The 23,851-nt window shown below is 36.1% G+C and overlaps 3 protein-coding genes and 1 long non-coding RNA gene across 4 annotated transcripts; 3 read left to right on the forward strand and 1 right to left on the reverse strand.

The window, feature by feature from the left end:
• Positions 1–141: 141 nt before the first annotated feature.
• On the reverse strand, positions 142–962 carry LOC107805726 (uncharacterized). The gene is made up of 2 exons (XR_001652482.2): positions 725–962; positions 142–650 (listed from the first exon to the last, which is right to left on the reverse strand). It is a non-coding gene; the product is annotated as an uncharacterized LOC107805726 (long non-coding RNA).
• Positions 963–1,773: 811 nt separating this feature from the next.
• On the forward strand, positions 1,774–12,679 carry LOC107805727 (V-type proton ATPase subunit H). Its single transcript, XM_016629795.2, has 12 exons — positions 1,774–1,949; positions 2,680–2,794; positions 3,302–3,427; positions 3,797–3,899; positions 3,968–4,040; positions 4,937–5,002; positions 5,116–5,233; positions 5,808–5,969; positions 6,242–6,367; positions 7,037–7,162; positions 7,375–7,554; positions 12,086–12,679. Exons 2-12 carry the CDS (start codon positions 2,759–2,761, stop codon positions 12,332–12,334), a joined length of 1,365 nt encoding a protein of 454 aa, XP_016485281.1. The 5' UTR covers positions 1,774–1,949; positions 2,680–2,758; the 3' UTR covers positions 12,335–12,679.
• Positions 12,680–15,359: 2,680 nt separating this feature from the next.
• On the forward strand, positions 15,360–17,820 carry LOC107805724 (uncharacterized). The gene is made up of 2 exons (XM_016629794.2): positions 15,360–17,361; positions 17,468–17,820. The coding sequence occupies exons 1-2, from the start codon at positions 16,141–16,143 to the stop codon at positions 17,489–17,491; spliced, it is 1,245 nt and encodes a 414-aa protein (XP_016485280.1). The 5' UTR covers positions 15,360–16,140; the 3' UTR covers positions 17,492–17,820.
• A 3,908-nt stretch (positions 17,821–21,728) lies between these two features.
• Positions 21,729–23,470, forward strand: LOC107777483 (zeatin O-glucosyltransferase-like). Its single transcript, XM_016597515.2, has one exon. It carries the CDS (start codon positions 21,774–21,776, stop codon positions 23,157–23,159), a length of 1,386 nt encoding a protein of 461 aa, XP_016453001.1. The 5' UTR covers positions 21,729–21,773; the 3' UTR covers positions 23,160–23,470.
• The last annotated feature ends 381 nt before the right edge of the window (positions 23,471–23,851 follow it).

Below are 23,851 nucleotides of genomic sequence, written 5' to 3' on the forward strand. Positions count from 1 at the left end.
TTTTGAAATGATATATGTTTAGGTGTTTATTGACTAGAATTCACAATAACTTATTCCAGATAGTGCACTAAAACTGTGTTGAAATGATACAGTTTTTAAGTAATAATGCAATATGAAAAAAACATTACAAATCAGTAGGCCTTACACAAAGTAGAAATATTTTCATAACTTCATCAAAAATACATTTCAGTAGGCACTACACAATACATTTAAGTAGGCACTACACAAATTAGTAGGCACAATACACAATACACAAATCAGTAGGCACTACACAATACATTTCATCAACAACATTTAACTTCATCAAAAACAATAAGCACTAATTGGTCTTAACTAATGCATTACTTCATCATCATTGCCGTAAGAAAGCCAACAAATAATGAAAATGATATCAAAATAAATATCTTCATCTTCAACAATTTCTCTTCCATCTCCCTTGCTTTATTCACTTTAATATTTTTTACAGTCTCTAATACATCAACTTTTTCCAGCAATTTTTTCCTTTTAACTTTGCACGTATCTAACAACTGATTCAACATATTGATTGTCACATTAGCAATATCTAATTTACACTGCAACTTGTTGATTTCTATCAACGCTCTGTCCGGATAGGCTTCGTCTTACCATTCCCAACATACGCACGACTCATTCTAACAAAAACAACCAATTATGAAATTTGTATAATACTTTCAAATAACGAATCGCAAGCAAAATTAAAACTTACTTCAGGTTTAACACACTTATAGAATCTCCTTCCGGGATTTTGAGGTGTGATTGATTTGAAGTTCTTGGCAATCTCTCCACAATGGCACCTCCTCTTTGATGTAGCAGTTGAATCGGACATTGAACCCACCTTTGAGACTGAATGTTGAGTTTTGTAATTATGAATTTTGAGTAATAGAGAGGAGACGATTTTTCTCTGTTAAGGGGGACAAAATTAGGGTTCTGAGCCGTGTTTTTAGTTTTAGAAGGGTGAGTCAATTATATGGGTCGGAGCGGGTTAGGCAAATATGGGTTATTAAAAGAACCGGATGGCCTTGAGCTTTAAGGTTACGCCACGCGTCTATTCCGTCTAATTACGGGTATTTTTTTTTAATAGTGTAACGGTGAGGAGTCTTTTGACCCGATAATATAACGAAGGATATATTTAAACAATTGTTAATAGTAGAGGGACATATCAAACCCTTTACCATTTGTAAAAAGAATTTTTGTAGATAAAAATATAGTTATAATTAAAATTTTATATATGGTATGAGCTAATATTAATAATTTAAATCTCCAAATAATAAATTATTTCTTTTAATAATTAAAAAATAATTAAATATTTGAAAATTAAAAGAAATCAGAATATAAAACAAAATCAATTATAATATTAAGAATTAAATTGATAAAATATAAACTTTAAGAAATAAGGATGAAATAGTAGAAGCCAAAATGTCATAAAGAGATTTCGGGTGAGACACAATTTAAAATATTTGTATATCATATTATAAGATATGTATAATTATAAAATAATATACAACTAATTTAACAAAATTCATCATCCATGCATATTGAACACTATATACACGTGCAATGCCGTACACTAAAACTAGTTAATTCATAAATATAAGTGGAAGTTTTTAAATGAAAAAGTATACACGGGTGTAGGTTTAAGTGGCTCGAACATCATTAGCCTTCTAAATATAAAAAAGTATCATTAATTTTTTAAACAAACCAAAAAAATGTGCCACAAAAACAGATAAATAAAGTATTTAAAGATGATTTTAGACTAATCCAAATATTAGGGACCATTTCTGTGATTTCCTGCTGTTTCTTACATGGATCATTTCTTTCCTGAAGATTGATCTATCTGCTTGGCTCTTACCAGTCTTATTCCTTTCAGATTTCAAGATCCTCTTTAGTCTTTCTCTTCTCCACGTTGATCTCCGCCATCTGTCCCGATACAGGTATCTTGATTTGTATCCTATCTGTTTATTTATTTTATACATTTTTCCTCCATTCTTTTCAGCTAGCTTCAATTTCATCTCAATTTCAGTTAATTCACTGGATTATAGTATTGGGTCCTTAGATTTTTTATGAGAGAAATGAGAAATGCTAGTTCTGGGTTTAAATGAATGTGTTTTACAGATAAAGGTTGACTCTTGAAGTTTAAAAAAAAAAGTTTGTGGGGATCTTTACATAAATTTCCAGCCATATTCATTGTTTATTTTTTTCTAGCAGTATACATAGATTATACATTGATTACACGTAATAATTATAATACACGAATTATGCATATATTATACCTCCACAGGCTATTTTTAGTTTAAGCGGTTGGCTGAGCGGCTATTTGGGTTAATTCTTCTGAACGGCACGAGAGGAATGGGAAATGCCAATTTCTGGGTTTGAAAGAATGTTTTGGAGCTTTAGGTTTAGGTTGAGAAAAATGTTGAGTGTTGAAGTAGCTAAATGAACTTGCTGGAAATTGGGTTTTATTGTTTTTCGAGTAAAATGCTTGAATTATCATCGCCTTGCTTTTCTAAATCAATTTGTAAATGATAGTCCATTTGAATTAGTGAGTTTGAATTATACGGATTGTGCGAAAGCATTTGATGATCCAGTGTTTAAATGAATCTGTACAATGTGGGAATATCTATCTGTCATGAGTTTTGAAATATTTCTGTGGAATCTATACAGGATAAAGGAAACAAGACATTCCACTTTTACTTGATTCGCTAGAGGCTAAAATATTTCGGATCTGAAGAAGCTAGTCACAATGACAATTGAGAATGCTGAGCTCACGACGGAGCAGGTAATCTCTTGCGTGCATAAGCATCATCATGAATCTACAGTTTTGCACTAATGATTACTAGACTGTGTTTTCCACCATCATCATATTGAGCACTTACACGAGGATCTAGCTCTGTGGCTGTTAGTTGCTTTCTTTTCATCCATTGCCTTTCTTCTTCTACAAAGGTTAATAGCTTGTCTGTGTAAATAGAAACCGGAAAGAGCAATAAATGATTGATTAAGGTACGAGGGTTTTGTTAAAGGTTAATTGCTAGTTTCCTTGCAGTAGTACATTATTTAATAGAAAGTTCTCTATTCTTGGGATTTTTTATGTGAACTGTCTGTCACGGTTATCTTTCTTTTTTGTGACAATAACAATATGGCATCTTTTTTTATCATGCTCCTATAAAAAAGCTAAGAATTGAAAGCAGTTTTGTCTTTTTTCCTTGTTTGTGGGGGGGGGGGGGGGAGGGTAGTGATCAACTGTGTATTTCAGTGCAGCTCATATTGTGTGCTTTACTTTTTAAAGGTTTTGAGAAGGGATATTCTATGGGACACTTACATGACCACGAAGCTGATCACCGAAACTGGTCTTCAGCTGTTGAGGCGTTATGATAAAAAGGCTGAAAGTGACAAAGCTCAGTTGCTGGATGATGTAATGTTTCTGTCTTTTTTACTTAGCTATAATTTACATTTAATGGCCAGCCAATTCTATTTCAATTAACGTTTCTGCCTGATCTTTCTTGTATTTAGTTGGATTATCTAGAGAAGATCTTACATGTGGTAATATTGTGTTTGCTTTTATGTCAGCAGAACAGGGGTCAAAAGTCACTCATATTTGGGGGGAAAAGAAATTAAATATTCTCTAACGGATATAGTTGATATAATACTATCACTAACCTTTTCTTCACTAATCAGCTGTGGAATACACCTGATTCCTTCCTACTTTTGATTTGGTTCTGATTCAATGTCCTTTTTATATGTGCTTGGGTGTTTATTTATCAAAAGTTATTCATTGTTACAGGATGGTCCAGCTTATGTCAGTGTGTTTGTTACCATTTTACGAGATATCTTCAAGGAAGAAACTGTGGAATATGTTTTAGCTTTGATTGATGAAATGCTTACAGGTAACTGAGGGGCGTACCTTTTAAATCTCTTTTGATAGATCGACTAATCTATACCTTCTTTCTTGCAGCAAACCCAAGAAGAGCGAAATTATTCCATGACAACTCTTTTGCCAATGAAGACACTTATGAACCTTTCCTTAGGTAATGTTCTTAACATCTGTGTACTTTTGGTCCATAATTGTCGGAACAATCTGTATTTTACTTGAGCTTGTCTTTATTTATTTCTCTCCCTCTATAGCACCACTGATGTACTACCTCCCCCTTTCTCCATGCATTTGCATGTGTCGATCTATCCTTTTTCCTTCTTTAATACATTTATTCAACTTCACATGTATCAACTCGATGCCAGCTTAGGATATCACTGAATTGCTGTCGTCACATTTTGAGTTGCGGTTAGCAGGAGTTCATTTAGTTTTGTTTTATTTTACATATAGTCAGTAGCAAGTTATGTGTTCGAAATAGCAGATATTTGAAGGCAAAGTTTTTCTCCGTCTTTTTTTTGCCCCTTCATATCCAAAATATACAAAACCTGCTTTCCTTTTTATCTATTCCAATTGACGTGATCTTTCATATTTTTCTAAGTTCTCATTAGTTTGATAAGTTATATTGTCGGAGAAACTAAGCATTAGTCCTTTAGGATTTTAATTGCGGGATCTATTTTAGTGGTAATGTTTGTGATCAAGATTTTCTGAACTACGTGAAATATTAGGAGGTGACATTGTGGTGTCAACAAAATCACGAAATCAACTGTGCTTCAATTACTTGTATATGCATAGGTATTCCAAATCATTTGCTCCTGAAATTAAACAATGGGTTTATATGTTGTTCGGCTCTAACGGAGCAGGTATATACCTAAGGTGATGTTGAAAATGACAAATAGAAAAGCCAGATGCACATGCAGATAGCTCAATCGAAAAAATGAGACTTGTATGTTCTTCGAAAATTCCTTGCTTTGCCCATATGCAGTCTCTTATTTGCGATAGTTATCTTTTCTCACATTCCTTCTCTTTCTGAATGATGAGTTTATTTTCTTTCAGATTGCTTTGGAAAGGTAATTGGTTCATACAAGAGAAGAGCTGTAAGATTCTCTCTGTGATAGTGAGGTATTAAAGTCATTATCCTTATGGTGTCTATCTTCTTGAGAGACCTAAGATTAGGATGATTTACAAAAAAAACTATTTCCTAAAGGCTCTCCTTTTCCTTTTTGTAATTCCAGTGCTAGGCCAAAAGTTCAGAATGGTGTTGATGCAAACGGAGATGCTGCCAGTTCAAAGAGGAAACTCACCACCGCTGAAGATGTTCTGAGAGGCCTGGTTGAGTGGCTATGCGCGCAGGTTCGTCTGCATTCCTACATTTTGCAATTCTATTTTGTTCCTCCACCACTCCCCCCCCCCCAGGGCAAAAAAAAGAATTACCAATTCGTCAGGTTGTTTTTCTAGACATTTCAAGGGGATTTGCTAGCGTTTATGGAGGTATAGAATTTTGGCATTAGTACTTTGGAAAACGGCTGAAAAGAAGAGAAGGATGAAGGAAAAGAGCTAGAACAGTATAAAATAAAACAAATTAAGTTATAATTCAATCTATTTGGGACAACCCTATTGAGTTGAAACATGAAAATTCTTGCTTCTGCTCAAGTACATTGTGAAGCCTAGGTTTAACCTCCTTCTCCACCTTGACATAAAATAGTTGAGAGAAGGTATTCGTTTTCTTGCTAACCTCTTTGTTGATTCCAATTTTAATGTGTTTCTCTTTTCAGTTGTCATGGTATTCTTTCTAACTAAAGTTAAGTCACCAAAGTAATGGAAAAGGAGCAATAATGAACGTTATGGGTTTATTCCCACTTGTTGCTATAATTAAATAACAATTTATTGGCACTGTATCGATCCTGATTTGTCCATATCACTGCAGCTGAGAAAGCCTTCTCATCCTAGCTGTAGCATTCCCGCTGCCATCAATTGCCTTGCAACTCTGTTGAAGGAACCTATTGTTCGATCTTCATTTGTTCAAGCTGACGGAGTGAAGCTGCTTGTTCCTTTAATTACACCAGCATCTACTCAGCAGTCCATTCAGGTGCATCTTTACCCTAATACTACCACATGTTAGACCAACTTCGTAAATTCTGTAATTATGTTATCAAAGTGCTGGGATGTGAGAGTTGAGATGGTTTGTCATCTAATTCATGTATCATGCAACTCCGAGAGTTTGTGGTAGAAAGTTCTATGCTGCCATCTTTAACCTGCTTAACTTTCCAAACATTGCTAACCTTTTCTTTTTGTGTTGAAGCAGTTCCTCTACAAATTTGTCTTAAGATGTAATGACTTTCTGCCCTTCTTTTAAAACAGCTTCTCTACGAGACATGCCTATGCGTCTGGCTTTTGTCTTACTATGAACCTGCAATTGAGTACTTGGCTACTTCTAGGGCCCTACCTCGATTGACAGAAGTTGTTAAAGGTTCGACAAAGGAGAAGGTGAGTGACTTTTCCACGCTAAGTGTTATAATAACCTGTGTATTCGCTCTGTTTCTGACTATAATCTTTCTATTTGGGCGTGCGAAGAGAGGTTCTACTTCGCCAACTAATATTCTACTGTACATTCATAAGTTTGAAGTTTTAACAGTCCTGCTTCTATACTTCCTAACTTCAAATAAACAAAAAAAAAAACCCAATGTAATCCCACATCTGGGGTCTGGGGAGGGTAGTGTGTACGCAGACCTTACCCTCACTTTGAAGGTAGAGAGGTTGTTTCCAATAGACCCTCGGCTCACGAAAGACGAAAAGAAAAACAGTAGCACCAAGCAGTAACTAACTTCAAATTAAGTTGAACTTATTTGGGCATTCTAGCAAAGACAATCCTATTTTGGTGGATATTTATCAAGGGTTGCGTACGATAGACCCTTGTGATCCGGCCCTTCCCCGGACCCCGTGCATAGCGGGAGCTTGCTTCCCTTTATTTATCGAGTGGTTGGGGGGGGGGGGGGGTAAAAGATGCTTATCCTCTACAACAATCCTATTTTGGTGGATAGTTTGCTTAATCTGTTGAAATTTTTTCAATTTATCTATCTAATAAGTATCAAGTCGAGCAGAATGATGTCTTGTCTCATCTTTGTTCATGGCATTTTGATGTTTCGATGGCTGCAGGTCGTCAGGGTTGTTATCTTGACTCTTAGGAATTTGCTTTCCAAAGGGACATTTGGTGCTCAGATGGTAGACGTGGGAGTGCTGCAAATTGTACAGAACCTGAAAGCGCAGGCTTGGAGTGATGAGGTGATACAACCATTTTTTGGTTTTTAGGTCGATAATTATTTTGTCTTATATAAGAAGCAAATTGTAAAAAGTTCTGGCAACGTTGAAATAGATAAAATTGACGTCACTGCTCATTGTATGGAGAGATGGTCACTAAATATTTACTGTGTCCCCTTATTTCCTTAATAGACAATACTTAATCATGTTAATATGTTTATTTGTAATCTCGGTAGGACCTTTTGGATGCTCTGAATCAACTTGAAGAAGGATTGAAGGACAACATTAAAAAATTGAGTTCATACGACAAGTACAAGCAGGAAGTCCTACTTGGCAATCTTGATTGGTCTCCTATGCATAAAGATCCTCTATTCTGGAAGGAGAATATAAATAATTTCGAGGAGAATGGATTCCAGGTAATGCCTGTAGTTTTTAACATTCTTTCATAATTTAAACGCTGTAATATACTGTTCATGTTGTGCCTTTTTGTAGTAAAATAAAAATCTTGTAATAAATTCAGGTTAACTGCCTGACCAAAATTGTTAACCTGAATAGGGCTGTATTCTGGGCCGGGCCCGGGCCTTCATGGGCCAAACGGGCCGGGCTTCGTGGGCCTGGGCTCTGGCGGTCCCGGGCTTCGTGGGCTCAACGGGTGGAACCGGCCCGTGACGGGCCTAAGCCCACATGGTCCTGGGCTTAACGGGTTGGGCTTCGCGGGCCTAGCGGTTTTTTTTTTTAAGGCAATTTCTTGTAGTATCATGGGTATATTAAAAATATATATGTAGTATATATGTAGATCTAATTATTAAAGTGCTTGACGAAAAAGAAAAATAACAAAACAATAGTAAAACACTAAATTGTCATGCATAATATATTGTCTTGTAGTATATATATTGTATCTTATGTATATATATTATAACTTATTACTTATATATTTTCTTGTAGTATATATTGTATGTTATGTATATATATTCTCTTATATATTTTTTTGTAGTATATATTGTATCTTATGTATATATATTCTCTTATATATTTTCTTGTAGTATATATATTGTATCTTATGTATATATATTCTCTTATATATTTTCTTGTAGTATATATTGTATGTTATGTATATATTGTAGCTTATAAATAATTCTAAGTAAAGACAAAGAAATATTGCGAAAAGATATTCAAGGGTAGAAGCAATAAATTTTATTACCAAAAATGACATATCTTTCTTAGTCATCCTTCCCCCAATGGAATGAGCACAACAAGGTACTAATACCACCATTAGAAGGAAAAAAACTAAGGAAGATGTGCCAAAATACAAGTTACATATTAGTCTATGTATTATCTCTAACAAATCTCATAAATCCTTCAAGGTTCGGAGGAGGTTGCGTTGGTGGTGGTGGAAAAGAAGCTTGTTCATCACCACTTCCGGGCGAAGCCGAATCCTCCGCAAGTTCCGCTATCATTTCTTCATAAGCTTCATCTATCGCCGGTTGTGATTCTGCAATTCCAAAGTTTCTTCTTTCCGAGCGGATCCAATCTCTAAACAGTACTGATTTTTCCAAGCTATCCCTCATAGACGCTCTATGATCACCTATTTGCAGTCTTGCTTGACTGAAAGCGCTCTCTGATGTAACAGTTGAAGCTTGAATTGATAAAATATCCCGAGCCATCCTTGCAAGAACCGGAAAATGTTTTTCCCTTGCCTTCCACCATTCCAAAAGATCAAAAGAGCCGTCTGGATTCTCCTTTTCAAGTCCCCGAGACAAATAAACTTGAAGCTCATTTAGATGTGAAGTTTCATCATAATTATCACCTTGAGAACCCCTGAACTCCGTCCAAGATTTAAGAGCTTTTAAGCCCGCAGCTCTTTTAGACGATTGTGAGCTAGACGAAGTAGAGGTTGGAATAGTTGGCCTAGCATGCTCTAAGGCAAGTTGATAAGCATTATAAACTGTTTGAGCATTAATTTTAATTGAGGCTTTTGCATCTGCAAGTGTAACAACTTCCTCATTTGAAAGATCTAAAGCCTTATAAATATTTGAATACCAAAAATGAGGACCTCCCAATTTCATTGTAGGATTTAACATTGCAGCAAGACCATAAATAGGAGGGATAGGAAAAAATATTTTTTAAACTTTTGTTTCATTTCATTTATAGCAAGTTCATAAATGTCCCCACCCTCACCAAATTCAACAAACAAATCAGATAGTGCTGCAATATAAACTAAACAGTTTGAAATAGTAGGATAATATTGCCCAGAAAATGCATTTGTAGCAATTTGAAAATGTTCTAAAAAATCTAAAAGAATTTTAACATTCGTCCAATCTTGAGTAGTAAGCATTTCATCATCATCCTCACCACCTACCCGAGAATTAAACGTTGCATTAATTGGGTTTCTATATTCATATGCAACTACTAAACTTTCGTACATACAATTCCATCTAGTCGGGCAAGGTTTAGGAACCTTTCTTTCTCTAAGGCCATGTTCATCACATTTTTTAAAATACTCTCTAAGTCTACTTCTACGGTTTGAATAAAAAAGCCAATTAAGAGTCATTCTAACCTTTTCAATTTCTATGTTTAAAATTCGCATACCATCACCGACAATTAAATGATAAATATGACAAATATATCTAACATGGAAAATATTAGTAAATGCAGGATTTAGTGTTGTTGTAAGCATGCCTATAGCACTAGTGTTACTAGAAGCATTATCCATAGAAATTGCCATTATTTTATCGCTAAAGCAAAAATATCTACAAATATCTGCAACAGTGTTAGCTATAAACTTACCTGTGTGACGCGAATTAATTATTCTATATGCAATTATGCGTTTTTGCATTATCCATTCCTCATCTATCCAATAACTTGTAATAGTTAGATAATCACAATCATTACCACTTCTACCAATATCAGTAGTAATAGAAATCCGATTAGGTATATGAGTAAATAAATACCGCAAATATTGTTCATATTCATGTTTGAATTTATAAATATCACTCTTAACTGTTGCGCGAGGCCAACCTTTATAAGTAGGATTAAAAACTCTTCTAATATAATGAACCCAATTAGGATTAGAAGCAAAAGTATAAGGTAAGCACATAACAGTAATCATCTTTGCTAATTCTTCACGATCTCTATTTGGATCGTAATATAAAATACCTCCGGTGACAGTGTTAATTCCTGGTTGAACTAGATTTGAACCTGTACTAGGGTTAACCGCAGAATCTACACTTGTCCCCTCTAGCTGCGCTTTCATTTGAAAAAATCTAGCCTTATCTCTAGGGTGTGTTTTTATGTGCCTAGTCAAACTACCCGTGCCGCTACGGTCTCCAGTATATTTATGCGCCATTAATTTCCCACAAGTTTTACACTTAGCCTTATTTTGTTCTCTTACTTGAGTAAAAAAATACCAAACTAATGATGTTTCTAGGCGTTTAGCAGGTTCTCTATTAAAAGTAGGAGTTTCTACAGGTGGGTCGACCAGTGCATCAGTTGGGTTATTAAGAGGACTAGTAGGTGTATCATCTAAATCCGGTGCTTGGGTTTCATCATCATCCTCATTTTCCTCATTATTTTCTAAGATAGTTTCATTAGGATAAAGAGCATTCATAATTTCATCATCTAATCTTTCACCTGGTGCAACATTATGGTAAAATTCTCTATCGATAAATTGAAAACAAGGGTGATCACTATCAAGAATTAAAGAAGGAGGAGGACGTCTAGGTTGGCGACTACTTTCAACTTGCTTATCTTTTCTAGGTCGGGGAGCCGGGGGAAGGGTAGTTGGTTGGCCACTACTTTCACCGGTTTTATCTATTCCTTTACCAAACATTTTTTTCAAAGAAATGCATATTAATTATAATTATGCAATCTAAACCACACAAAAATATATTCTTAAAACGTAAGAGTTGAAACGAGTTTACCGGATTGCCGAACAACTTCTTGAATATTGAAAATCGTTGAACACTTGAAAACTTCAATTCAACAACTTCACAATTTTTCACGAAATTTCAACAATAGATTAAGTAATTGTAGTAGAGAGATTGAGAGATATTGATGAATTAGTGAATAAAAATGAAAGAATGAGGGAGTATTTATAGTTGAGAAATAGGGAAAAGTGTAATTATATAAAGTTTGGGGTTAAAATAAAGTTTGGGGGCCAAATGACCATTTTCTAAACTACCAAACGGTCAAAAAAAGCCCCAAACGGCTACTTTTTAAATATGGCCGTTGGGCTGTTTTTAAAAAAAAAAAAAAAAAATTATAATTATAGCCGTTAGGCCCGGACCAGGCCCGCCAGCCGGTCCCGGGCTAAACGGTCCCGGGCTCGTGGGCTTACCAAAGAAGACCAGCCCGCCTCGGGCTTTAAGAGACCACCAGGACCGGCCCACCAGGCCCGTGAGGCCCGTTAAGACCGCGGGCCCGGTCCAGTTCGGGACCGGCCCACAGTGCAGCATTAAACCTGAATTTATTCATCTCTGACTTTCTGCTGGCTTTGACTTGGTATATCTGCTACTCGAACTCAAAAACTATACTTGTGTCTAAGTAGTCATCGCTAGCAGTAGTACTCTCTCCATTTTATTTATAAGGCGGTGTTTGATAGGCATGGAGTTGAAGAAAGATAGATAGACTTTCGACACATACCAAAAGTATCCTTAGTACTTGTGGTGTTAACATGGCATATGACATTTCTATGGCTTTAAGAGCATGTTATAAAGGTAAAATGGAAACTATAAAAGTTGAAAGTACCATTCTTTTGGAACAGACTAAAGAGGAAAGAGTATCATATAAAATGAAACATAGGCAGTAATAATCAGTTATTGTGGTGGCAATCTTAGTAGCTTTATTGTTGTTATCGTCCCTTGCTATTCTTTTTAGCGTACATATAACAAATCAATCCGACAACTTCTGTTCTAGTATTAAAGTGATCATCGTCGTCCTGTGTTGCAGATCTTGAGAGTGCTTATGACAATCTTGGACACATCAAGTGATGCAAGGACACTCGCTGTCGCTTGCTACGATTTGTCTCAGTTCATTCAATGCCATCCTGCCGGGCGAATCATAGTGGCCGACCTCAAAGCTAAGGAACGCGTAATGAAACTATTGAACCATGAAACTGCAGAGGTCACGAAAAATGCATTGCTTTGCATCCAGAGGCTTTTCTTAGGTGCCAAATATGCCAGCTTTTTGCAGGCTTAAATTATCTTCATTTGGCTTCATTCTTCAGACAAAACTATACATATCTTGTTATTTTCTTAGGTCATGTTCTATTTATTCATTTTATCTTATTGTTTAATGGGATTGGGTCTCTATTTTTTCAAGGTAGAAGTAAGGTCTGCGTACGTACTACCTTCCCCAAATCCCGCTCTTGAGACTACACTGAGTTTATTGTTGTTCTTTAATGTGATTGGAGCGACATTGACAGTGAGAATTCATATAGCCGATCCCAGCTTATTTTGAGACTGTAGCGTGCTTATTGTTTTGATGAGTTCTCACTCAGAATAATTCCTTATTCTATCCAATAAATCAATTTTTTCTACCATTTATTCAAGGGGTATGGTTCAGCATCGCTTGCAAAATAGTTTCTTCACATATATACATATCTAAATACTACAATTTTTTTCTAATAAATAATGTGTGTTTATTAATATGTCAACATCACCTGAAAATAATACAGAACAAATATTAATTTAGAACGAGTAAAACCTTAAATTAAACCACCATACTTTCAAGGCCAAAACTTACAAGATAATTGTATCAATAGACCGATATTATTTTTGCAAAATTCTACGTACGCCACTTGAAATTCCAACAACCCCATATACATACCAAACTAACAGGGAAAAAACATAGCCAAAATTGTACAAAAATATATTTTTGGACAAAATAAACTTTCACTATCTCAAGTAAATAATTTCTTCTTTGACCATTCAGCGCAAAATACATCCAAATCTACCAAAAGCAGTCAGTTGAGGTAATTGATCTAAAAAGGACATGTGGCATTCTATGAGCCACTTACAGCTCAATGACATAAAGTACAATGTTGGAAACTTTTGATGACAGTAACACCATATCTCTAAATGATTTTATTTGTAGTTTTATTTGGCGGAGAATGGTTAAAACGATAACGAAAATTGAACCGACACCTATTGTATGAAAAATTATTACCGATATCACTAAATTATAAGTATTAACGGTTGTGAAATTATTTTGAGTTTAACTATACACACTTACAATTAAAAAGAACTTTTATATTATCAAGTTCCTAAGTGATAACTATAACTTACCATCCATAAAACTAGGGTTAGTAACGATACAACCTAGGGAGAATCAAAAGCTTGAGGTGGGGAAAGCCCAAGACTATATAACTCATATCGGCATATTGCAATACCGATGTGGGACTCAAATCTGTACCTTGCAGTGGACCATAACAAACCATCACGCTTTGCATCTGTCGTCCTCGAGGCTGTGCGCTAGACCTTTCTAGCCTCAGGCAAACACTGCAATACTGGCGTACCATCCATGGCACGGTGGGCACAGCGTGTGGTGGATGGATCTGATACCATTGATGCAACCCAGAGAAAACCACATTTCAGAAGCTAGTTATTAAGGTGGTAGAGACCAAGGCCATATAACCCTACATCAACGTTGTAATATTGATATGGGACTCAAGTCCATACCTTGCAATGGACCATATATAACAAATAACTTAGAAAAATAAAGTTACTTGTTACAATTAATGGTTAAAACTTAAAATATTGTACAATCAGTGTATATTTTGTCCTATCATTCTGGTTAGATGATTTAGGAGGGAAATATCTCATCCATACAATTAATACCAAAAGTAAACACCAGCACTAACTGCTAAAAATGATTTTAAACATTATGATTAAGACTACTGAATCAATTTAAGCCTTGGCAATGCATGGCTAGCTAGCTTCATAATCCAATATTCCAGACTCCTATATAAATTTCATACCATATAATATCTTTCTTATAAAGTCACTGACAATCCAACATATCCTCAAAACACCAGTTTAATTCATCTAACTTCTTCAATCCAAAAATGGCGAATGCTCGTATTGCAAAGTTTGTTCTTGAAACAGCACCACCACAATTTGTGACTGTCATGAGAAATCGAGCATCGAAGATGTTAGAGACGATCAAAGAAGACGATAGAGAAGTGGCTAGCTCGAACGAGTCATCAATTTCTTCGAATTATTCGAGTTCATGTTCAAAATCTATGAATTCTAAGTATTTTCTTAAGAAAGTTCAAAGGTCTTTTCCTTTATTTGGAACTAAAGCCTCTTCTTAGGTTCTTTATATTAATGTTCAGGGTTTAGGGTTCAAGGTTTAGGGTCTTTGTATTAATGTTAGTTCCGATGTCCGCAGAACTTGGATAGAGTCCAAGATTTGCTGAGACTAGATAAATGTTGATGAAATGTAACTAAAGAGAAAAGTGAAATCAGTCCATATGAGTATTGGTTGTTGTATGGTAGTTTTATAATGTATTGTATACAAAAATAACATAACCTATGTTATGTGATCTCATAAGTGAGGTCTGAGGAGGATAGGATGTACGCATACCTTATCCTTATCTTGTGTGACGTAGAAAAGTTATTTCCAATAATATTGTATCGTATATATCTATCCAAAATCAGTCATAGTGAAGCGAGATATATGTTATTCCGTATTTTCATTATTATTCTCTTTGCAAGATATTTGGTTGAAGTTTGAAAAACGATAAAATATTTGAAGTTAAAGTAGAAAAAATGAGTATTTAAAAGTTGAGTTGTGCTTGAATAGAGATTTTTCATTACGAAGAATATTTTTAACCTTAGTCAAAAATAAATGAATAAATTCAGACCTTTTTTCGAAGTATTTTAACACGTGTCAAGATTTTGATCGACTTCAAAGCTCACAGTTCAATTAGAGCTCCATTACATGATGATTTGCTAACAACATGGGTTCAAATAGCCCCAATGTAAACGAAGGTAAAATTAAATTATTTCGTACATTAAAAGGGGTGAATTTGAAAAGGAAAAAAGAAATTGTCCTCACTTAGCTTTAGTCACAATTTGATGCAAACACTAGATGCGGATTTTATTTGGTTACCTTTGGGTTGCCTAAACAAACACTTGAATCTAGGAATACATTTTTTGAAATATAATTAAAAAAACAGTCATAAAATAAAAAGAATTTTTTGATCTGAAAAATCTCATTAGAGGAAAGAAAAATTCATTTCTTTTACTCTTCTTCCCTATCTGATTATCTTCCTCTATTGGGGTTTTTCTATTTTCTTTTATATCCTTTATCAAGATTCACATATCTTTGAATCCTGTTATGTTTTTTTTGTTATTTTAAAAAAGAAAAACTTTTTATTGCTTGCTTCCCTTAATAAAAATTCCTCTTTGTATCTTGTCAATTCTGTAATTCCTTGAAAGAATTCATATATGGAGGTTTCTTCAAGCCTGAAAATGATGACTTTGGAATATTCTCAATTATTTTCTTTGAATACTTAAGTAATTTTGTATGTTATATAAATGTAAATATTTTAGACATTTCTTGTTGGATAGTATTAAGTTGATCAAAACCCAAACATGGATTTATTATGATCATGATAAAAATTGAATCTTTGGAGCATTAACTGCAATTGGATCCATTTTTTGATGCCTGGATTCATATTAATAGTATCAATTATCAATCATTTTTGTTTGGTATAATTTCCTAAATGATTCTCTTATTATAGACACAAGCAAGATTATTATTACATTTTTTTGTTACTGTTGTTACTGCTTGTTGATACTGCTCATTTTCGTTTTGTCCTTGAGACGAGGGTCCCCAGAAACAGCCTCTCTACCTTCACAGGGTAGCGGTAAGGTCTGCGTACATACTACCCTCCCCAGACTCCACTTGTGAGCCTCTCTACCTTCACAGGATAAGAATAAGGTCTGCTCAGACCTCACTTGTGGGACTATACTGCGTATGTTGTTGTAGTATGTTTGATGTTTGAAATTGGCATGGCAATGTCTAAAATCGACGTCAAATCGTTACAAGAAACACTTTATGTTCAAGAACAACTTATAGAGAAGCTTTATAATGAGTTGGATGAAGAAAGTGAAGCCTCAGCTAGTGCTGCAAGTGAAGCATTGTCCATGATTTTACGTCTTCAAGGCGAAAAGGCTGCAGAGGAAATGGAAGCAGAACAGTATAAAAGATTTGTGGAGGAAAAAATGTGCCATGCAGATGAGTCATTATCCATTTTTCAAGATCTTATTAATCAAAAAGAGATGGAAATAGTTGCTTTAGATTATCAAACACAAGCTTATCGATATAAGTTATTAAGTATAGGCTGTGATGATATTGAATTTAATGAGGATTTGTTTCATAAGAATGAAAGTTTTGATCAAGAAATGAGTGTTCAAGCTATTGGGAGGTGTAAATCAGCTCCAAATATTCCACAGAAATATGCTAATCAGATAAAGGGAATTCTTGATAAAGATGAATATATCAGTCAAGAACGCGATTTGAATGATACTTCAATGGATGGAAGTATAGATTTATACTGTGAGAAGATTGAACAGTTGGAAGAAAGAGTTAAACAGATTGCTGGTGCTAACTATGCGAAATCGTGCAGTAGTGAAATGAGGTCACATTTACCACTTTCTAAAAGGAACTATTGTAACAATTTCCTCGACGTTTACCAAGTTAAGCATCGAGGAAATAAATCAGACAATGGAACGTCTGTTCGTTCTGCTTCTCCTCCGAAGGTTCTTGATGTATTTGAAGTCCCTCGAGCTATTAAAGACGACGATAAGATGATTTGGCAGAGTGATGAAAGGGTTGAAAAACAAGATTTTGTCCCAAAAGAGGCTGCAAAACAACTTGTTAAAGATCAAACTGATTGCCTTAAGAAATATTTAGTACCTATGCAGCATGAGAACAAGTTACATAAAGTAGGTGAAGCTGCTGCAGTCGACTGTCATTTGGCGATTTGCGCTACAACTAGTGCTTCAGAAACAGAAGAGATTCGTCGTCTCAATAGGACGTTTGAGATAGCTGAAGTTGAGGTACAAGGAACAAGGCAAGAATCCGACAGATACGAAGAACTAATGTTGTTACATGATATTAAGGAGCAAATAAATTTGATGCAATCTGAAATTAGAAGTTGGAAAAATAAGAAATCCCCTACAAGAGATGAGTTATCTGTAGTTTCTCTAACAGAGGTATTACTCTCTTTTACTGTTTTTTTTTTTTTTTGTGTATATATTTTGCTTGCAATAAGTCTGTATATATGTGAAAATCTTGACAATTTGTTAAAATGGTGGACAGGTGATGGTTTGCTTTTGGCTCTGATATCAGCTATCAAAAAGCTTTCAAATAGTGGTCCGACCCTTTCTCGGACACCGTGCATAACGGGAGTTTAGTGCACCGGGCTACTCTTTTATTCAAGATGTTGAAATTTGTACTTATTATGCCTTTTTTGAATATTGAAAAAGTCTTTTTGGCATTTTTACAAGAATGGCCAAAGAATTGATCATTAGTGGCTTGTAAATGTTGTATGTTCCATGAATCTGCAACGACTTAATTTACCACATCAAGAACATGATATCAACATGATATTTTGCTTTGAATTTCTCTCTATCTTCTTGTGAGTTTTGGTTGTAAGTTATCTCTGCTGCAGTTTGTAGTTTAAGCTAGAATATTTGTACTCACTAGATAGATAGATAGATATATGCTTTGGATTGGATCTTCACTGGTGCTTCTCTTGAATTATCTGATCATCTCATCGAAAAACTCAACATGTTACACAGTAAACATTTTCTTTTTACTATTTCTTACTATGCTCCTTCATCGTGTGGATCTGATTCTTTTTCTTGCATCAAGCATGTTGAAATACTTTTTGATGATGTTCATCTCATTGAAGAAGTATTAGGCATGTGCCTAATAAAAGTTTCTTTGGTTTGGTAGCCAACCTTGTTGACTTGGTTTGGTTAGGTAGCCAACCTTGTTGAATTAGTTTGGTTTGGTAGCCAACCTTGTTGAATTTCTTTGGTTTGGTAGCCAACTTTGTTGAATTGTGAAAAGTGTGTGTAAATTGTCAAATATTGTAGGCTTTAGAGAGTGAAGCTTTGGCTATAAAAGGAGATCTTAAACTCTCATTTCTTCACACCAACAAAGAGAGAAAGAAAGAGTGAGGTTTCATAGACAGGGTATAAGAAAATAGTATGTGAGGAAAATAGAGAGTGAGCGATATTGTAGTGAGGTGGAAATATCAAAAGAGGGTTATTTCTTTTGAGTGTTGTAGTGGTCTTTGGAGTATTTTACTCCGACTTACAAAGTGTAAAATTCCTTACTATAGTGATATCAGTTGCTCCTCTCGGGGCCGTGGTTTTTTCTTATTAAAAGGGTTTTCCACGTAAAAATCTTGGTGTCGTTGTTACTCTTTTATTCTTGTTAATACCGTATCTCGGTGCTACATTATTATTCCGCTTTTATTATCGCAAATATTATTTCTATGGGGGTTTATTCCCAAAAACTGGTATCAGAGCACAGATTCTGCTCGTTCACTGAAATACTATTTACTATCGATAGTACTATACTCGGTGAAAAATAAAAAAGTCCGAAGTAAAGTACGAGGTAGCAAAATTCAACGGAGATAATGGTTTGTCAACATGGCAAAGAAGGATGAGGGATCTGCTCATCCAATAAGGATTACATAAGGTACTAGATGTTGATGCCAAAAAGCCTGATACCATGAAAGCTGAGGATTGGGCTGACTTGGATGAAAGAGCTGCTAGTGCAATCAGGTTGCACTTATCAGATGATGTGGTGAATAACATCATTGATGAAGACACTGCACGTGGAATTTGGACAAGGTTGGAAAGCCTATACATGTCCAAAATGCTGACAAATAAATTGTACCTGAAGAAGCAATTATACGCCTTACACATGGATGAAGGTATGAATTTTTTGTCACATTTAAATGTGTTTAACGGACTAATCACACAACTTGCCAACCTCGGAGTGAAAATCAAGGAAGAAGATAAAGTCATCTTGCTATTGAACTCGTTGCCATCTTCGTACGATAATTTGGCAACAATCATCCTGCACGGTAAGACTGCTATTGAGCTGAAAGATGTCACATCGGCTTTTTTACTCAATGAGAAGATGAGAAAGAAGCCTGAAAATCAAGGACATGCTCTCATCACAGAAGGTAGAGGCAGGAGTTATCAAAGGAGTTCGAACAACTATGGTAGATTCGGAGCTCGTGGGAAGTCAAAGAACCGATCCAAATCAAGAGCCAGAAATTGCTACAACTGTGATCAACCAGGTCACTTCAAAAGAGATTGCCCAAATCCAAAGAAGGGCAAAGGTGAAACCAGTGGTCAGAAGAATGACGACAACACAACCGCCATGGTGCAAAACAATGATAATGTTGTCCTCTTTATAAATAAGGAAGAGGAATGCATGCACTTGTCATGTCCAGAGTCGGAATGGGTGGTTGACATAGCGGTATCTTACCATGTCACACCGGTAAGAGATCTTTTTTGCAGATATGTAGCAGGCGATTTCGGCACAGTGAGAATGGGTAACACAAGCTACTCAAAGATTGTGGAGATTGGTGACATTTGTATCAAGACAAATGTCGGATGCACATTGGTTCTAAAGGATGTGCGACATGTACCTGATTTGCGGATGAACTTGATCTCGGGAATTGCTTTAGACCGAGATGGATACGAGAGCTATTTTGCAAATCAAAAGTGGATACTCACTAAGGGATCATTGGTGATTGCAAAGGGAGTTGCTCGTGGCACGTTGTACAGGACAAATGCAGAAATATGTCAAGGTGAATTAAACGCGGCACAAGATGAGATTTCTACAGATCTGTGGCATAAAAGAATGGGTCATATGAGCGAGAAGGGATTGCAGATTCTTGCCAAGAAATTACTTATTTCTTATGCCAAAGGTACAACGGTAAAACCTTGTGACTACTGTTTATTTGGTACACAACATAGAGTCTCATTTCAGACATCGTCTGAAAGCAAATTGAATATATTTGATTTAGTATATTCTGATGTTTGTGGCCTAATGGAAATTGAATCAATGGGCGGTAACAAATATTTTGTTACTTTTATTGATGATGCTTCACGAAAATTATGGGTTTATATTTTAAAAACCAAAGATCAGGTGTTGCAAGATTTCCAGAAGTTTCATGCTCTAGTAGAAAGAGAGACGGGTCGAAAGCTAAAGCGTCTCCGAAGTGACAATGGAAGTGAGTACACTTCAAGGGAATTTGAAGAGTATTGTTCAAGTCATGGGATCAGACAGTTCCTGGAACCCCGCAGCACAATGGCATAGCCGAGAGGATGAACCGCACCATTGTGGAGAAGGTGAGAAGCATGCTTAGAATGGCTAAACTGCCTAAGTCATTCTGGGGTGAAGCAGTTCAGACAACCTGTTACCTGATCAATAGGAGTCCATCAGTTCCATTGGCGTTTGACATCCCAGAAAAAGTTTGGACCAACAAGGAGGTGTCCTACTCGCATCTGAAGGTGTTCGGTTGCAGAGCTTTTGCACATGTACCAAAAGAGCAGAGAACAAATCTGGATAATAAATCTGTTCCCTGCATATTTATTGGATATGGAGATGAAGAGTTCGGGTACAGATTGTGGGATCCTGTAAAGAAGAAGGTCATCAGAAGCAGAGATGTAGTCTTCCGAGAAAGTGAAGTTGGAACTATTGTCGATATGTTAGAAAAGGCGAAGAATGGTATAATTCCTAACCTTTTTACTATTCCTTATACTTCTAACAATCCCACAAGTGCAGAAAGTACAACCGACGAGGTTGCCGAGCAGGGGGAGCAACCTGGTGAGGTTATTGAGTAGGGGGAGCAACTTGATGAAGGTGTCGAGGAAGTGGATCACCCCACTCAGGGAGAAGAACAACCTCAACTCTGAGGAGATCAGAGAGGCCAAGGGTAGAGTCATGCAGGTACCCTTCCATAGAGTATGTCCTCATCAGTGATGAGGGGGAGCCAAAAAGTCTTAAGGATGTGTTGTCCCATCCAGAAAAGAACCAGTGGATGAAAGCTATGCAAGAAGAGATGGAATCTCTCCAGAAAAATGGCACAGTAAACATTTTCTTTTTACTATTTCTTACTATGCTCCTTCATCGTGTGGATCTGATTCTTTTTCTTGCATCAAGCATGTTGAAATACTTTTTTGGTTAATAGGTGGTGTTGAGACTTCAATTTACGACCTTTATTGATATGGTATTGAAAAAGGCAGCGCGGTGCACAAGACATCCCACGTTTAAGAAGGGTACGGGGAAGGGCCATACCCAAGGCATGTGATGTAGGCAGCCTAACAAAATACAAGCATTAGTGGTTGCTTCCACGACTCGAATTCGTGACCTATAGGTCACACGGAGATAACTTTACCGTTGCTCCAAAGTTCTCCTTCATGGTATTGAATTGTGCGACAATTTAGTTAGAAAGTTTAAATTGTAAGGAATATTTTTTTAGATTGCTTAATTAGTAGTTAACATGTTTCTTGCTTCAAGAGAAAGTCAAACACCAACTTATAGAAAACTCATTGTACATTATTCATTTCTCAGTTATTCTCTTCTTGTCACCATGGCTACCAACTCATCAGACAATATTGATCAGCTCAATGAAGTGATAGTAGCCATGGTACCATTTCCTGATTATAGTCATCTCAATCAGCTCTTCATTCTTGGTCGCTTCATCGCTTCCCATAATATACCAGTACATTTCCTCTGCCTTGCTGATCGGAACCAAGATTTGAAACTGCACGTCCAAGGAGATCTCAGGGCCTCAAACATCCATTTCCATGACATTTTAGTACCTTCTTCTCTGGTAGAAATAGAGGATGCTGGAGATGATCTGCCTTCGATTGTACTATTTATAAAAAGCCTCGTCGAGCCAATTAGAAGAACATGTATTGATCTCTCTACCAATACAAAGAGATTAGTCTTAATTCATGACTCCATAATTATGGATCATGTGAGGGATGTTCATTCATACCCGAACGTAAAGTCTTATATGTTTCACTCCATTTCAGCATTTGCCAGATATTCTTTGCTCCGACAAAGTATTGATCACATAGTTGATGATGATGATCATGAAGAAATGATGGAGAAAATGCAGGATGAGTTTCCATTGTTGGAGAGTTCGGGTGCACAATTTGCAACAATGTTACTTAGAAAGGAACATGAATGGAAGCTCAACTCGGGAGAAATCATGAACTCCTGCAGAGAACTAGAAGGTAAGTACTTAGATTTACTTGCCAATGCAAAAGACAACAAGCCGTGGTTGGCTGTTGGTCCACTTCATATGCTGCTAGAATCACACGACTCTAGCAACAGGAGTCGTCATGAATGCCTAGAATTTCTCGACAAGCAAGACGTTAATTCAGTAATATTGGTCTCGTTTGGAACAACCACTACATTCTCACAAGAGCAAGTCAATGAGCTCGCGGTTGGTTTAGAACAAAGCGACCATGGGCTCATTTGGGTACTACGAGAAGCGGATAAAAAGATGGAAAATGAGAAATTTGAAGAGAAAGATAAGAAAATTGAATTGCCAAAAGGGTTTGAAGAAAGAATGATGGTAAGAAATTGGGCGCCCCAATTGGAAATCTTGGAGCACCCGTCTACAGGTGTATTTTTGAGTCATTGTGGATGGAATTCTTGTATCGAGAGCATTAGCATGGGAGTGCCTCTAGCAATTTGGCCAATCCAATACGACCAGCCTTATAACGCTATTTTGGTAACCAATGTACCGAAGATTGGAACCTCTGTGAAGAGTTGGGCTCACCAGGAGGAATTGGTGACAGCAAAGGCGGTTGAGAAAGCTGTCAAGACTTTGATGGATACGACAGAAGGGGAAGAGAAGAGGCAAAGGGCGATGGAATTGAGCAATAAGATCAAGAATTCTCTTAGCCATGGAGGAGTTGCGCGCAAGGAAATGGAATCTTTGATATCATGTATTATCAAATAAAAAGGTTGGACAATAGGTGAATCAGGGGAATGGTGGATAGAGTTATTCGATATTTATATTGGTGCGAGATAGCAAGTACCAATTAAATTAGTTGAGGCGCAGAAAAAAGTTGACTCAAACACCACTTTTATCAAAAAGCTAAGGGAGAGAGAACATCAGTTTGGATGCTGTCTTTGTAAAAGAAAATAAGATATTCATTCATGCATCAGATAAATAAATGCCATACATCTGAAAGTTTAAATTGTAAGGAATAATTTTTTAGTTTACTTAATTATCTGTTTAACAGGTTTCTTGGTTTAAGAGAAGTCAAACACCACCTTATAGAAATTTGAGGGATCTCTTAATTAGTTCAATTTGTTAAATCTTCATATCACATGATGCCTTTATTATACACGTTTATCGATAGAGTAGCACATTCATTTCTCTTCAATCTTTAAATGCATACTAACTTGAAATAAGTATAAAAAGCGCAGTCCGGTTATGCACGGGGTTTTAGGAAGGGTCGGACCATAAGATCTGTTGTACACAGTCTTACCCTGTATTTTTGCAAGAGATTGTTTCCACGGTTCGAACTCGTGACTTCCTGGTCACATGGCAACAACTTTACTGAACTCGTGACTTAAGCTTTTACCATATATGCTATGCTCCGACAAAGTATTGATGACTTGCTTGATGATGATCATGTCAAAACG

Source organism: Nicotiana tabacum, chromosome 8 (genome assembly GCF_000715075.1).
Source record: "Nicotiana tabacum cultivar K326 chromosome 8, ASM71507v2, whole genome shotgun sequence".
Classification (NCBI taxonomy): domain Eukaryota; kingdom Viridiplantae; phylum Streptophyta; class Magnoliopsida; order Solanales; family Solanaceae; genus Nicotiana; species Nicotiana tabacum.